Raw genomic sequence first — 17,552 nt, 5'->3', positions numbered from 1 at the left:
GGTATTCAGAAAGGAGCATAGCGAGTCCGTGGCAGATTTAAAAAATTTTTGTCGCAAGTTAGAAGAAATGGAAACTTTTTTTTTTTTTCACAAAGTGTCATTTTCCGCTAACTTGTGACAAAAAATAAAATCTTCTATGCCTCTCACTGAATACTTTGGGATGTCTTCTTTCCAAAATGGGGTCATTTGGGGGGTATTTATACTATCCTGGAATTCTAGCCCCTCATGAAACCTGACAGAAAAGTCAGAGATGCTTGAAAATGGGAAAAATCACTTTTGGCACCATAGATTGTAAACGCTATAACTTTTACCCAATCCAATAAATATACACTCAATGTTTTTTTTTTTATCAAAGACATGTAGCAGAATAACTTTTGCGCTCAAATGTATAGGACATTTTACTTTATTTGAAAAATGTCAGCACAGCAAGTTAAAAAAGTCATTTTTTTGCCAAAATTCATGTCTTTTTTGATGAATATAATAAAAACTAAAACTCGCAGCAGCAATCAAATAGCAGCAAAAGAAAGCTGTATTAGTGACAAGAAAAGGAGGTAAAATTCCTTTAGGTGGTAGGTTGTATGACCGAGCAATAAACCGTGAAAGCTGCAGTGGTCTTAATGGAGAAAAAGGCTCTGGTCCTTAAAGGGCGAAAAGACTGTGGTCCTCAAGTGGTTAAGATGGGGGCTTTCCTATGTCTACATTTTTAGCAGCGTAATAGTATAATCAAGGGACCTAGTATGCACCATCCATGCTCTGGCATGTCCAGAGCACTCAAAGATTATGCAACCTGGGTCCATACGCAATTCACTTTTTCACATATGCTTTCTCCTAGGTGATATTTTCACAACTCGTAAATAAAACGCCTTTTACATCACCAGCAAGCAAACAAATACTCAAAATCATTTTTATAGTACTTTTAACCTACTTTTTGGTACTTTCTCCATTGCAAAATGCTTAAAAGTTAATTTAAATTGAAGCTGAAAAATTTTCTCTTAGGAGAAAACGCAGGAGAAAAAGTTAATTGCATATGGCCCCTGGTATTCTAAGGGGGTGCAATAAATTAAAGGCCTATGTCGGCTGGCATGGTTGCGCCATATACATCAAGAGTTCACGCCAGCCTACACGGGACGAGATGAGACAAGATTGAACAAACTTAAAAATAATATAAAAAATCCCAATAAATGTGCAGGAAAAAATAAAAAATAAAAAGACTGCACCCTAACAACAATTTTTTGTAACCACAACGCCAGCCAGACACTTAAAGAGAACCTGAACCTGTACTGAGTAAAAATATTTAAAATAAACACATGAGGTAACTTCAAATAAACATTGTATAGTTACCTTGCCATCAGTTCCTCTCAGAAGCTCACCATTTTCTTCTGACAATGATCCCTTCCAGTTCTGACAATATTTTGTCAGATCTGAAATATATCAGTTGCTGTCAGTAAAATATCAGTTGCTGTCAGTTATAGCTGAGAGGAAAACTGATGTACCAGGTAATGTCCATGTTTCCCTGTGGCTCAAGTGGGCGATGTTACAGTTTAACTGTGTGCTGACCAGAAAGCTGTTATGGGTAATGGCTATTTTCAAAATGGAGGACGGAAAATTCCCTTGATCACAGTGACCAAACAGGACGCGGGACAGGAGAAAGAGACTGAGGAGTAGACTACATGGAAGGTAAGTATGACTTGCGTATGCTTATTTTGACTTTTAATTTTCAGTACAGGTTTTCTTTAAATATGGATTAAGCATAAGATGGTTCTTAGGATTTTGTTGCTTTTTATTAATGAAAATGTTAATTGCATTGTAAGTTTTGAGCCTGCCCTCCTAATTTGAATGTGTGGGTGTGAATATGTGATGTCTGTGTTAAACTAGAAGAACAAGCACATTACAAAGGTCACCTCGTCCGAGATGTTGTGCTGGTTTGTTGCTATGTAATGGCTTTTGATATGATTTCAGAAATAAAATCTATTTTCTAAATTATAATAATAAATAGCAGCCTTTTTTCAGCTGCATGATGACAAATATAAAATATTTTACATTTATTGGAGGAACCCCTCCCTTCCTTTCATATTCCCGGGACAGAATCCGGCAAACTGGTGGAGTAAATGGTGTCCGGCAATGGAGGAATTGCTAATGGCTGCCACCTGTATAACCCTAGTTATGGAAAGAGAAGGGTGAAAAGCATGCACTTTAATATAAATATATAAATATTAAATATAAAAGCCTTGAAGGAGTGTTTATTTATCTTTGTATGTGTCAGAGTGCTGCAGCTAAATATTTTGAATTCAAAAAATGTTTGGTTTGGGTCCGCTTTAAATAGGTCGAGCTCAGTTGGAGTTGTTTTGAAGCAAATGTACTGTTCACAGCAGCCCCACCCTTTTGTAGTGGAAAAAAGAATACCGAATAAGAAAAAGCTGTTGCATGCAAATATGTAAATGTGTTGTTAAGTACTCACTGGTGCTGATTTATAGCAGAACTAATCGTTTAAAACAACATAAAACAGACAGCATGGCAAGTGTTGACTAGCATTAAAAAAGGTAAAAAATAGTTTCTACTATACTATTCATAGATCCTCATCTCCTTCACAGTGAACTACAGATTAGGGAGGAGCAACATTTTCACAAAAAATGCTTGGCTCCCTGAACAAGAAATGCAAATCTGTTTTCTCATGGGCTGGCGAAAAAGTGTCTGCTTAAAACTAAACTGTGGGAAGAGGACCCTGTGGGGTATAAAATGGGAAATATTCAACTTTGTCTCATAAAGAATTCACGCTGCAAATTTGTGAAAGTCTCGCCCTATGTGAATTTGTTGTTTCCGTATTAAAAACAATTTGCATAATTTTTCTGCTCCCTACTATAGATGCTGCAGGATGCTGTGGTACTTGGAAGGTTGAATATAAATGAGAGAAAAGTTGTTGTGGGGGGGACTGCATATAATTAGAAAGGGTACTGCATTTGGTGTGGGGAGGAGGGGCTGCAGTTGAAATAAGATAATGTCGCAGTTGTTCATGTGGAGGGTAGGGCACAAGTGTATGAAGAGTTGTGACACTCATGAGCGCTAATAAAGTATGGAAAAGGGGTGTTGCTGCACATTAACCACTTCAGCCTTCAGTCGTTTTCACTTTATGCATCTGAGCAATGTTCACCTCCCATTCATTAGCCTATAACTTTATCACTACTTATCACAATGAACTGATCTATATCTTGTTTTCTTCCACCACCAATTAGGCTTTCTTTGGGGGGGTACATTTTGCTAAGAGCCACTTTACTGTAAATGCATTTTAACAGGAAGAATAAGAAAAAAACGGAAAAAAATAATTATTTCTCAGTTTTCAGCCATTATAGTTTTAAAATAATACATGCCTCCATAATTAAAACTCACATATTGTATTTGCCCATATGTCCCGGTTATTACACCGTTAAAATTATGTCCCTATAACAATGTCTGGCGACAATATTTTATTTGGAAATAAAGGTGCATTTTTTCCGTTTTGCATCTATCACTATTTACAAGTTTAGAATAAAAAAAAACATAGAAATATTTCATCTTTACATTGATATTTAAAAAGTTTAGACTCTTAGGTAAATATTTACATGTTTTTTTTTTACTATTGTAATGTTTTGTTTTGTTTTTTATATTAAACATTTTATTTGGGTATTTTTTTGGGAGGGTGGGATGTAAACATTACTTTTATAATGTAAATGTGTGTTAAGTTTTATTTTTTTTACTTTTAGTTGTAGTTTTACTTTTTAGGCCATGAGTTTGTTTACATTACGTCACTCTAAGCGTAACAAACGCTTAGAGGGACGCATGGGGGATGCAACAGCCAGAAAAAGCGGAGCTTCCGAGAGAGCTTTTTCTGTGGGGGAGAGGAATCAGTGATCGGGCACCATAGCCCGATTCACTGATTCGTGGACTAACGATCCGCGGCCGGGAGTGCGCATGCACGCGCGTGATCGGCTGCGGGAGCGCGCGGACGCGCACATGGCCTCCTGGGCATAGCTAGTACGTCCAGGAGGTCAAAGTAGTTAAATACAGAATGGTTACACATGGAAGATTAGGCATTGAAGGCCAGATTTACACTTTCTCATCCCTATGCCAAACTTTTATTGGCTCTCCTTTCATATGCAGCCACCCACCCATTCCAGGTGCAGCCCATTCTTACATGTGTAACATTACTGTTCAGCACCCCCTCTCTTTCATGTACAGCTTCTTTGGGCAGTAGCCACTGGCGTAACATTAGGGCCTGCAGCCCCTACATCCGCGGGGGGGGCGCTCAGGGCCGTTTTGGGGGGTTGGAGGGGTCGCAGCATGAGGGGAAAGCCATGCTGCACATCGGCAGGGAGGGGGGATTGTCCCCCCCTCCCTCACCTCGGGCTCTTCCCTCTGCGCTTCTCTGTATAAACAGGAAGTAGCGTCAGACACTAGAGCGAGAAACATCTGCGCTGGAACACAAGGAAGGTATGTATCTGCTGCTGCCCGCCTCCTAGACACATACGCTTATTGATGCTGGAGGGGAGCGCCGAGGGGAGAGCCCGAGGTGAGGGAGGGGGGACCGTCCCCCCTCCCCGCCGATGTGCAGCATGGCTTTCCCCTCATGCTGCGACCCCTCCAACTACCCAAAATGGCCCTGAGTGGTGGGACCTAGTTACGCCCCTGGCAGTAGCTCTTCTCTTCCAACTACTGCCCTCCATTTGCAGCATTCTCTCCCAAAATAGCAACCCCAATTCCACATCCAGCCACCCGCTTCGGACAGCAGCCACTCAAGGCCCAGGCCTTTGTGGCCTCTCCAGAAGTAGAGGCCTGGGGTTAATAAACCACAATTGACCTAAATCATTCTTGAACCATGGTTTTTTATTTGTCAATGACAGCCATGTCAGCATGAAGTTGTGGCTTCTGCTGATCAGGTCAGTGCAATCACTGTCCCCTTGCATTCTCATTGGACAAAAGCACGTCCAGATTTGTACTCTTTACCGCCCTAGGCTACTGTCACCAGCATCCCCCCTTCAGTATAGGTAGCGAGATGACCCCTCTCCGCATTCCTCTAGTATAGGTAGCCTGATAACTCCTCCCCCTTTCCCTCCAGTATAAGTAGCCAGATGACTCCCTTAATCCCTCCTTTTCCCACCCCCCACCTTTCAGTATAGGTAGCCAGCTCACCTTCACACTGCAGCAGCCATCAGTGTCACTCATTTCTCTGCTCGTCTCCAGTGCAGAAGCTTCCTCTTCCTTTCCATCCATAGCCGCCGGCCACAATGCAAACGTGCACAGAGAGCAAGGTGGCTGCTGCACAGGTGGCTGGCAGCAGAGTACCGCAGTCAGGCACTCGCCTCATCTCCCTGCACTGCAGCATTTGCAAGCTTGCAAGTTTAGCCTGCTGTTTTGGTGCCCTCCTGTGGTGCCCTAGGCCATGGCCTAGGTATCCTTGGCCTAAATCCGTCCCTGGACAAAAGGGTGACTATAGTCGCCGAGGAGGAGATAAAGATATTACAGTTGGTAGAACCCTGTGTTTCCTTTTTATTTTTCAAAAACTGTTTCTTTGAAGAAAAAAAAAATGTATATTCCATTTAAAATATCCTATTAACCACTTGAGGACCGTGGGCTTTACCCCCCTTAAGGACCAGGCACTTTTTTTCCATTCAGACCACTGCAGCTTTCACGGTTTATTGCTCGCTCATACAACCTACCACCTAAATGAATTTTGGCTCCTTTTCTTGTCACTAATAAAGCTTTCTTTTGATGCTATTTGATTGCTGCTGCGATTTTTACTTTTTATTATATTCATCAAAAAAGACATGAATTTTGTCAAAAAAAGGATTTTTTTAACTTTCTGTGCTGACATTTTTCAAATAAAGTAAAATTTCTGTATACATGCAGCGCGAAAAATGTGGACAAACATGTTTTTGATTAAAAAAAAAAACCCATTCAGCCTATATTTATTGGTTTGGGTACAAGTTATAGCGTTTACAAACTATGGTGCAAAAAGTGAATTTTCCCATTTTCCAGCATCTCTGATTTTTTTGACCACCTGACATGTTTTATGAGGGGCTAGAATTCCAGGATAGTATAAATACCCCCCAAATTACCCCATTTTGGAAAGAAGACATCCCAAAGTATTCACTGAGAGGCATGGTGAGTTCATAGAAGATATTATTTTTTGTCACAAGTTAGCGGAAAATGGCACTTTGTGACAAGAAAAAAAAAAAAGTTTCCATTTCTTCTAACTTGCGACAAAAAAAAAAATGAAATCTGCCACGGACTCACCATGCCCCTCTCTGAATACCTTGAAGTGTCTACTTTCCAAAATGGGGTCATTTGTGGGGTGTGTTTACTGTCCTGGCATTTTGGGGGGTGCCTAATTGTAAGCACCCCTGTAAAGCCTAAAGGTGCTCATTGGACTTTGGACCCCTTAGCGCAGTTAGGCTGCAAAAAAGTGCCACACATGTGGTATCGCCGTACTCGGCAGAAGTAGTATAATGTGTTTTGGGGTGTATTTTTACACATACCCATTCTAGGTGGGAGAAATATCTCTGTAAATGACAATCTTTTGATTTTTTTTTACACACAATTGTCCATTTACAGAGATATTTCTCCCACCCAGCATGGGTATGTGTAAAAATACACCCCAAAACACATTGTACTACCTCTCCCGAGTACGGCGATACCACATGTGTGGCACTTTTTTGCACCCTAACTGTGCTAAGGGGCCCAAAGTCCAATGAGTACCTTTAGGATTTCACAGGTCATTTTGCGGAATTTGATTTCCAGACTACTCCTCACGGTTTAGGGCCCCAAAAATGTCAGGGCAGTATAGGAACCCCGCAAATGACCCCATTTTAGAAAGAAGACACCCCAAGGTATTCCATTAGGAGTATGGTGAGTTCATAGAAGATTTTATTTTTGTCACAAGTTAGCGGAAATTGATTTTAATTGTTTTTTTTTCACAAAGTGTCATTTTCCGCTAACTTGTGACAAAAAATAAAATCTTCTATAAACTCACCATACTCCTAACGGAATACCTTGGGGTGTCTTCTTTCTAAAATGGGGTCATTTGTGGGGTTCCTATACTGCCCTGGCATTTTAGGGGCCCTAAACTGTGAGGAGTAGTCTGGAAATCAAATTCCGCAAAATGACCTGTGAAATCCTAAAGGTACTCATTGGACTTTGGGCCCCTTAGCACAGTTAGGGTGCAAAAAAGTGCCACACATGTGGTATCGCCGTACTCGGCAGAAGTAGTATAATGTGTTTTGGGGTGTATTTTTACACATACCCATTCTAGGTGGGAGAAATATCTCTGTAAATGACAATCTTTTGATTTTTTTTTACACACAATTGTCCATTTACAGAGATATTTCTCCCACCCAGCATGGGTATGTGTAAAAATACACCCCAAAACACATTGTACTACTTCTCCTGAGTACGGCGATACCACATGTGTGGCACTTTTTTTCACCCTAACTGCGCTAAGGGGCCCAAAGTCCAATGAGTACCTTTAGGATTTCACAGGTCATTTTTGTTTCAAGACTACTCCTCACGGTTTAGGGCCCCTAAAATGCCAGGGCAGTATAGGAACCCCACTAATGACCCCATTTTAGAAAGAAGACACCCCAAGGTATTCCGATAGGAGTATGGTGAGTTCATAGAAGATTTTATTTTTTGTCACAAGTTAGCGGAGATTGATTTTAATTGGGGTTTTTTTCACAAAGTGTCATTTTCCGCTAACTTGTGACAAAAAATAAAATTATGGTGAGTTCATAGAAAATTTTATTTTTTGTCACAAGTTAGCGGAAATTGATTTTAATTGGTTTTTTTTTCACAAAGTGTCATTTTCCTCTAACTTGTGACAAAAAATAAAATTATGGTGAGTTCATAGAAGATTTTATTTTTTGTCACAAGTTAGCGGAAATTGATTTTAATTGGGTTTTTTTTTCACAAAGTGTCATTTTCCGCTAACTTGTGACAAAAAATAAAATCTTCTATGAACTCACCATACTCCTAACGGAATACCTTGGGGTGTCTTCTTTCTAAAATGGGGTCATTAGTGGGGTTCCTATACTGCCCTGGCATTTTAGGGGCCCTAAACCGTGAGGAGTAGTCTTGAAACCAAATGTCGCAAAATGACCTGTGAAATCCTAAAGGTACTCATTGGACTTTGGGCCCCTTTGCGCACTTAGGGTGTAAAAAAGTGCCACACATGTGGTACCGCCGTACTCAGGAGAAGTAGTATAATGTGTTTTGGGGTGTATTTTTACACATACCCATGCTGGGTGGGAGAAATATCTCTGTAAATGACAATTGTTTGATTTGTTTTTACACACAATTGTCCATTTACAGAGATATTTCTCCCACCCAGCATGGGTATGTGTAAAAATACACCCCAAAACACATTATACTACTTCTCCTGAGTACGGCGATACCACATGTGTGACACCTTTTTGCAGCCTAGGTGCGCTAAGGGGCCCAACATCCTATTCACAGGTCATTTTGAGGCATTTGTTTTCTAGACTACTCCTCACGGTTTAGGGCCCCTAAAATGCCAGGGCAGTATAGGAACCCCACAAGTGACCCCATTTTAGAAAGAAGACACCCCAAGGTATTCTGTTAAGTGTATGGTGAGTTCATAGAAGATTTTATTTTTTGTCACAAGTTAGTGAAAAATGACACTTTGTGAAAAAAAAAAACAATAAAAATCAATTTCCGCTAACTTTTGACAAAAAATAAAATCTTCTATGAACTCGTCATACACCTAACAGAATACCTTGGGGTGTCTTTTTTCTAAAATGGGGTCACTTGTGGGGTTCCTATACCGCCCTGGCATTTTACGGGCCCAAAACCGTGAGTAGTCTGGAAACCAAATGTCTCAAAATGACTGTTCAGGGGTACAAGCATCTGCAAATTTTGATGACAGGTGGTCTATGAGGGGGCGAATTTTGTGCAACCGGTCATAAGCAGGATGGCCTTTTAGATGACAGGTTGTATTGGGCCTGATCTGATGGATAGGAGTGCTAGGGGGGTGACAGGAGGTGATTGATGGGTGTTTTAGGGGGTGGTTAGAGGGGAAAATAGATGCAATCAATGCACTGGGGAGGTGATCGGAAGGGGGTCTGAGGGGGATCTGAGGGTTTGGCCGAGTGATCAGGAGCCCACACGGGGCAAATTAGGGCCTGATCTGATGGGTAGGTGTGCTAGGGGGTGACAGGAGGTGATTGATGGGTGTCTCAAGGTGTGATTAGAGGGGGGAATAGATGCAAGCAATGCACTGGCGAGGTGATCAGGGCTGGGGTCTGAGGGCGTTCTGAGGGTGTGGGTGGGTGATTGAGTGCCCTAGGGGCAGATAGGGGTCTAATCTGATGGATAGAAGTGACAGGGGGTGATTGATGGGTAATTAGTGGGTGTTTGGAGGAGAGAACAGATGTAAACAATGCACTTGGGAGGTGATCTGACGTCGGATCTGCGGGCGATCTATTGGTGTGGGTGGGTGATCAGATTGCCTGCAAGGGGCAGGTTAGGGGCTGATTGATGGGTGGCAGTGACAGGGGGTGATTGATGGGTGGCAGTGCCAGGGGGTGATTGATGGGTGGCAGTGACAGGGGGTGATTGATGGGTGATTGACAGGTGATTGACAGGTGATCAGTGGGTTATTACAGGGAAGAACAGATGTAACTAATGCACTGGCGAATTGATAAGGGGGGGTCTGAGGGCAATCTGAGCGTGTAGGCGGGTGATTGGGTGCCCGCAAGGGGCAGATTAGGGTCTGATCTGATGGGTAACAGTGACAGGTGGTGATAGGGGGTGATTGATGGGTGATTTGATGGGTAATTAGTGGGTGTTTAGGGTAGAGAACAGATGTAAACACTGCACTTGGGAGGTGATCTGATGTCGGATCTGCGGGCAATCTATTGGTGTGGGTGGGTGATCAGATTGCCCGCAAGGGGCAGGTTAGGGGCTGATTGATGGGTGGCAGTGACAGGGGGTGATTGATGGGTGGCAGTGCCAGGGGGTGATTGATGGGTGGCAGTGACAGGGGGTGATTGATGGGTGATTGACAGGTGATTGACAGGTGATCAGTGGGTTATTACAGGGAAGAACAGATGTAACTAATGCACTGGCAAATTGATAAGGGGGGGTCTGAGGGCAATCTGAGCGTGTAGGCGGGTGATTGGGTGCCCGCAAGGGGCACATTAGGGTCTGATCTGATGGGTAACAGTGACAGGTGGTGATAGGGGGTGATTGATGGGTAATTAGTGGGTGTTTAGGGTAAAGAACAGATGTAAACACTGCACTTGGGAGGTGATCTGACATCGGATCTGCGGGCGATCTATTGGTGTGGGTGGGTGATCAGATTGCCCGCAAGGGGCAGGTTAGGGGCTGATTGATGGGTGGCAGTGCCAGGGGGTGATTGATGGGTGGCAGTGACAGGGGGTGATTGATGGGTGATTGACAGGTGATCAGTGGGTTATTACAGGGAAGAACAGATGTAACTAATGCACTGGCAAATTGATAAGGGGGGGTCTGAGGGCAATCTGAGCGTGTAGGCTGGTGATTGGGTGCCCGCAAGGGGCAGATTAGGGTCTGATCTGATGGGAAACAGTGACAGGTGGTGATAGGGGGTGATTGATGGGTGATTTGATGGGTAATTAGTGGGTGTTTAGGGTAGAGAACAGATGTAAACACTGCACTTGGGAGGTGATCTGATGTCGGATCTGCGGGCGATCTATTGGTGTGGGTGGGTGATCAGATTGCCCGCAAGGGGCAGGTTAGGGGCTGATTGATGGGTGGCAGTGACAGGGGGTGATTGATGGGTGGCAGTGCCAGGGGGTGATTGATGGGTGGCAGTGACAGGGGGTGATTGATGGGTGATTGACAGGTGATCAGTGGGTTATTACAGGGAAGAACAGATGTAACTAATGCACTGGCGAATTGATAAGGGGGGGGTCTGAGGGCAATCTGAGCATGTAGGCGGGTGATTGGGTGCCTGCAAGGGGCAGATTAGGGTCTGATCTGATGGGTAACAGTGACAGGTGGTGATAGGGGGTGATTGATGGGTGATTGATGGGTAATTAGTGCTTGTTTAGGGTAGAGAACAGATGTAAACACTGCACTTGGGAGGTGATCTGACGTCGGATCTGCGGGCGATCTATTGGTGTGGGTGGGTGATCAGATTGCCCGCAAGGGGCAGGTTAGGGTCTGATTGATGGGTGGCAGTGACAGGGGGTGATTGAAGGGTGATTGACAGGTGATTGACAGGTGATCAGGGGGATAGAGGTATACAGTACACAGGGGGGGGGGGGTCTGGGGGGGGTCTGGGGAGAATCTGAGGGGTGGGGGGTGATCAGGAGTCCCCAGGGGGCAGTTTAAGGTTAAAAAAAAATAGCGTTGACAGATAGTGACAGGGAGTGATTGATGGGTGATTAGGGGGGTGATTGGGTGTAAACAGGGGTCTGGGGGGTGGGCAGGGGGGGTCTGAGGGGTGCTGTGGGCGATCAGGGGGCAGGGGGGGGGAGATCAGTGTGCTTGGGTGCAGACTAGGGTGGCTGCAGCCTGCCCTGGTGGTCCCTCGGACATTGGGACCACCAGGGCAGGAGGCAGCCTGTATAAAACACTTTGTAAACATTACAAAGTGTATTATACACTTTGTATGCGGCGATCGTGGGGTTAACATCCCGCTGGCACTTCCGTATGGCCGGCGGGATGTTGCGGCAGGTGAGCGGAGTCAGGCGCCGGCGGAGGATCACGTCACGGATGACGCGATCGCTCCGCCCATGCCCCTACAAGGACCGCCGCCTCTGTGGGTGAGCTGGTCCTTGCGGGGTCCACTTCCCGTCCGCCTCTGTGCGTTAGGCGGTCGGGAAGTGGTTAAATGCAAGTGAACATCAGTTTATTCTTTATTGTGAAAAATCCTTCTGTTTTTTCCGTATTGTGAAATATACATATTTCTGTGTCATACAGATTTAGGAGCACAAGCACTGAGTCACGTGGGGAAATAAACAGCACTACTGGAAACCAGAATACAGAACAAATACATGATCCGCGTAGAGGAATAAACAGTTCTGCAGGATCAGAAAATGTAGGACTACTGCAAGTATTGCATGGGGAAATTAACAGTTCTGCCGGAGAAGAAAACTTAGATCAACTACAAGAATTGCGTGGGGAAAGTAACAGTTCTACTGGAGAAAAAAATATACATCAGCTACAAGAATCGCATGGGGAAAGTAACAGTTTTGCTGGAGAAGATGATGTGGAATAACTGCATCTGTAATAACTTCAACAAATACCCTGACTTTTACTTTCAGTAAATATATTGTTAATCAACTGACAAGCACTGTGCATACGTTTTGTTTCTGGAAAAAAAAATTCTGTGAGCTCACCAGGCTCTCAACCCCTGGCTGTGAGATACATATTCTGTCAAGTCAGGGGTGGAAAACCAGTGTTAAGTGTGCCATGGAAAGGGGGTGTCCTACATTGGGAGAGATCACTTACCTCATACTCCAGGCTCAAATAATTACCACTGCACTCACTTCTATGCCCCCAATTCTGGGACGTCTACCAGCAAACTTTGGATCCTGGAAGACTCCCTCTCCTGCACACCAGTCTTAGGAGTTTGCACCAGGAAGAACTACTTTGATGGAAGAGTGGAGAGACTCTGATAGTCCATTACTTGGTCCAGCGACAATGTCTCAGGGCCATGCATGGCTGTTACTTTTTCAGTATTCTTGGTTTGGAAAAGTTTTGAGACATGACAGGATTGCTGTAACCGATACGCACGCACTGTGTCATTTGCAGTATGTCAGTGATACCATATTGAGGTCTTGTGTGTACAGACTTCTGTGGTTAGGTTTTTATGCATTCTGCAAAAGCATACGAGTAACTTTGTATTACATTTTATGAAGCAATGTACATTATGAATGAGTCAGATGTTCTTGCAAATCCAGACCAATTTATTCTGTAGATGTTTTATCTATCCAGTTTTTTTTCTGCTCAAAGTTGCCCATCAATGATACAGTCTTCTACATCTCAAATACAGTACATAGATTTGGTAAGATTATAAAATCAAGATTGTATCAGATTGTATTATTGGTGGGCTTCTTTACTCTGATATGTGTCCTGTTTACTGAACCCAAATACTGTCTACCTAGTGGCGGCTTTCAATAATGTGGTGCAAGGTACAATCATGAACAACAAAGTGTGGTAGCCCATAGCAGCCAACCTTAAAGCCAGTTTAGGGAAATTGACTTTCAAGGATTACTTTTTGGCCCTTATCTGGCTATAAGTACAGACATGTTCCATGAAGGGAGCTGCTCATATACAGGTTGGTTGCTGAGGCCTTTGCTGTAAAGAGATACTCACACAGGGCTTGGTTGGTCCTTCTGTAATGAGTTCCTGCTGCTGTAGTTCCTGCACCTCTACCATATTGACAAAGAGCATCTCCACACTGTTCAGTGGACATAAGGAATTTCTATTATTTTTTCTTAATAAAAGGAAAGTGTGGATGTGCCTTGGTCAGGTCTGCAGGCACCATGGTGTCTTTGGCTGGACATATCATTTGAATCAGGTCCATTTTGCTATCTGGCACAGTCAAGGGTTGGGGACTTTTTTGCAGTTGTGGTGAATTGGGGCACAACACTGTGCCATCAGATATTTATCCAGTAACCACATCTTCATTTTGCTTGGTGTGTATCCCAACACAGCCACCGTGGATGGTGGAAGGTGCTGTGTGGCAGTTACTGTGTTGTATCTTCGGGAACCAAGCTTACATTATTTTCTTCTCTTGAACTTGGAGAGGATTGGTGGCTTGGTTTACCTTTATACTGCACAACTGAAACTACTGAGAGGTTTGTAAGTTCAGATGAAGTATTTTTATGTACAGCACAGGAGCACAATCATCATTTGCCCACAGCACTTTACATCTTGCCCTTTGTCTTATGAACTAATTCAATGGATAGAAGGGTGCACCACACTTTCATCCTTGTCCAGAGTCTCTGTCATCTTCCTGTTCACTGGTGGAGGTCTGAATTAATTGGTAAGCAGTGAGAAAACAATTTTCACTAGCTCTTCTCAACATTGTGAATTTGTGATGCACAATATAATGTGACATCAGTGGAGAGATCCAGACTACACGAGTGACACCTGAAGGAGAAGAGGATCGTTGTGTTTCAGGTGTCACTCGGTTGGATGACCCTGGCCCTGCCCAAAAACTAGCATTTGATGTAATGGGACAATAAGAATTGAGCTATTGAGAGGCTGCTTAAAACGTACAGCAGGATTTTGGCCAAACGTATTGTCCTAGTGGCAGGGTTACTGTGAACCAGAAGTGCGGAGATTTCTCTGCAATGTTGACATGCTGCCATAAACACCACAACAAACCACATGAGACAAAAATCATTTAGGTTCAGTATCGGGATATCATCACCAACCTGTGGTATAAAAGATTGGCTTCTGATTAATGAATATGCAACTATAAAGAATTCATAAATGATGTCATGGGACTAAACAAGAAGGTTGGAGGAGGAAGGGGTAGGGTCTAGCTGATGGTGTTTTTATTGAGAACGTCTGAATTGTTTGTTCTTGAAAAACATTTCTGGCCACTTTGTGTCTCCCTTGCGCTATACTGTATGAACTAACATATTTATGTTTTGTATACCATTTCAAAAGCTATATGCCGAAGTAAATGTTTTAGATGTGCAGCAAGATTAGTCTTAAGATGTTTTGTATTTTTATATACTGTACTTTTGATATAGTTTGTCATATATTAAAGTGGTCTGAAACACTGACATAACATTCAATAAAATGTGTTTCCTACTTTTTATTACCCATACAGTCACCATATTTGCTTTTGTGCACACGTAATATTGGGTCGTATGCAATTCACTTTTTTCACCTGAGTGTTCTAGGTCATATTTTCACTATGTGTAAATAAAATGCCTTATCAAGCACCAGCAAGCAAAAAAAAAAAAAAAAATACTCATAATAATTTTAATAGAACTTTTAACTTATTTTGGTACTTTTTCAATTGCAGAGTGCTGGAAAATAATTTTAAATACAAGAAAAAATATCTCCTAGGAGAAAACTTAGGAGAAAAAGTGAATTGCATAAGGCCCATTGTCTGTTTACAAATTTCAAATTCCCAAAGTACAATGTATCCAGGGTCAGACTGGGCCACAGTAGTACCGTTTTTTCCCTCGGTGGGCCCCGTATTCACTGTATTTTTTGTTTTCCTGCAGAGAAGGGTTCAAAAGTTCACTGGCTTGCTCTGTAAAATCATTTAGAATGTTGAGTAGGGTGAAAACTGCAAATATTAGAGAATGATGCAATGTTATAGAAAACACTATATGGCTGAAAATAAAAATATGAGAGTATTTTTTTTGCTGCTAATGTTCTAGTAATTATCTGTGCTACACAACTAATTCATTATATCATTTTTTTTTCGCTTCAGTGTTTCTTTAAAGAGACACTTAAGCCAGAAAAAAAAGTGAGTTTTACTCACCTGGGGCTTCAACCAGCCCCCTGTAGCAGTCCTGTGCCCTCGCAGCCACTCACTAATCCTCTGGTCCCCCGCTGCCAGCTACTTTCGTATTTGCCGACAGGCCTGTCAGGACTGGCCACGTGTAGCTTTTTCCACATTCCCGACTGTAATTAGCGCTATTGCTGGCCGCAACACGTACAAAAATACGCGTTGCCGCATTACGAACGCATAGACATGCGGCAACGCGTATTTTTTACGCGTTGCGGCCCACAATAGCGCTAATTGCAGTCTGGAATGCGGAAAAAGCTACGCATGGCCAGTCCTGTCGGGCCTGTCGGCAAAAACGACACTAGCTGGCAGCGGGGGACCAGAGGATTAGTGAGTGGCTGCGAGGGCACAGGACTGCTGCAGGGGGCTGGTAGAAGCCCCAGGTGAGTAAAACTCATTTTTTTTTTCCTGACTTAAGGTTCACTTTAACGCTGGGTTACCCCGTGGAGGTCCTCCAGCTGTCGCACCTTTGTCCCACTTGCAGTGACTTGGCCTAAAGCGTTGTACTCAGTGATGGATAGCATATTCAGCAGTGATGCCTCATGGGAGATCATTCATACTCACATAAACCTGAATAGTGGAAAATACACAGTTACATAGTTAAAGTAAACCTGAGATAAACTTATCGCAGGGATTTATACTTACTTGGGGCTTCCTCCAGCCCCCTGTAGCCTGTTAGCTCCCTCCATGTCAGGGCGGCTCCCTCCATTGCACCGCTGTGGCGTTTGCGATCCTACTGGTTTGCTGCCCACTGCGCATGTGCAGTCCTGGTCATACACCCATCCACCCCCCCCCCCCTCCAGATTTCATTTCACTGGGAACATTCTGCACAGGCACAGTTACAGCCTCAGCAAACTGTGCATGGGCATGGACAGGGGCGCCTCTAGCCATTTTGTCACTCCAGGCGAAAAAACCTGTGGCGCCCCCCCGTGGTTCCCTCCCCTCTCCCGTCCACCCCCTTCTTGAAAATAATGTTTCATTATAAAATAATCGTACTGCGGCAATGTTTCACCATAAAAAAATCGCAATGCAGCAATTTTCACCATAGAAAAATCGTAATGCAGCAATGTTTCACCATAAAAAAAAATCGTAATGCAGCAATGTTTCACCCTAAAATAATCGTAATGCAGCAATGTTTCACCATAATATAATTGTAATGCAGCAATTTCCACCAGAAAATAATAGTAATGTTTGCAGTGTTTCACCATAAAATAATCATAACGCAACAATGTTTCACCATAAAATAATCGTTATGCAGCAATGTTTCGCCATAAAAAATAACGTAATGTTTTAATGTTTCACCAGAAAATAATCGTAATGCAGCAATGTTTCAGTATAAAATAATCGTAATGTGGGCAGCGTTTAAGAAGAAAATAATCGTAATGTAGCAATGTTTCACTAGAAAATAATCGTAACGTAGCAATGTTTCACCAGAAAATAATCGTAACGCAGCAATGTTTCACCAGTAAATAATCATAATGCAGCAATGTTTTACTAGAAAATAATCGTAATGCAGTAATTTATCACTAGAAAATAATCGTAATACTGCAATGTTTCCCTAGAAAACAATCATAATATGGGCAGTGTTTCACAAAAAAAAATAATGCACCTGTGTAAAAAAAAAAAAAAAGCCTGCAGAAGTCACCTCTCCCAGCGCACAGCTCATCGAGTCATCTCCCTGCAGCCAGCCGCTGTGAAAGTCCCACGCTAACACAGGCAGAGCAGGGCTATGGGAAGATGGAGCCCAAAGCCCTGCGCCGGAGACACAAATAGTCTCCAGTGCAGGGCTTCGGACACCATCTTCCTATAGCCCTGCTCTGCCTGGCGGAAGACTCTAATGCTGCATACACACTTGAGATAAAAGTCTTAGGAAAATGAAAGATCACAGACCAATGTTACCCCATTCCATGTAGTATGAGAGCCATACTCTACACAGTCTATTCTTTGGAGCTGTACTCCCCATCAGATAAAATCTTTGCAAGATGCTGCACACAAAGATGCTGTACACATGCAACAGATCAGTATCTGCAAAAGATCT

The 17,552-nt window shown here is 43.1% G+C and overlaps 1 protein-coding gene across 3 annotated transcripts in view; it reads left to right on the top strand.

Moving 5' to 3' along the window:
- The window catches only part of LOC137521963 (microtubule-associated protein futsch-like), a 286,151-nt gene extending 271,382 nt beyond the window's left edge, over positions 1 to 14,769 (top strand). For all 3 annotated transcript variants that reach the window (XM_068241930.1, XM_068241928.1, XM_068241929.1), the window contains one exon: positions 11,953 to 14,769. In XM_068241930.1, coding sequence (XP_068098031.1) covers positions 11,953 to 12,250 — 298 coding nt within the window. In that variant the 3' untranslated portion in view covers positions 12,251 to 14,769. The remainder of the gene's footprint in view (positions 1 to 11,952) is intronic.
- Positions 14,770 to 17,552: the final 2,783 nt, after the last annotated feature.

This window comes from Hyperolius riggenbachi, chromosome 6 (assembly GCF_040937935.1).
Source record: "Hyperolius riggenbachi isolate aHypRig1 chromosome 6, aHypRig1.pri, whole genome shotgun sequence".
In the NCBI taxonomy this organism is placed as follows: Eukaryota; Metazoa; Chordata; class Amphibia; order Anura; family Hyperoliidae; genus Hyperolius; species Hyperolius riggenbachi.
Note: the sequence above shows the minus strand (reverse complement) of the source record. Positions and strands in the feature narration are given on the sequence as shown.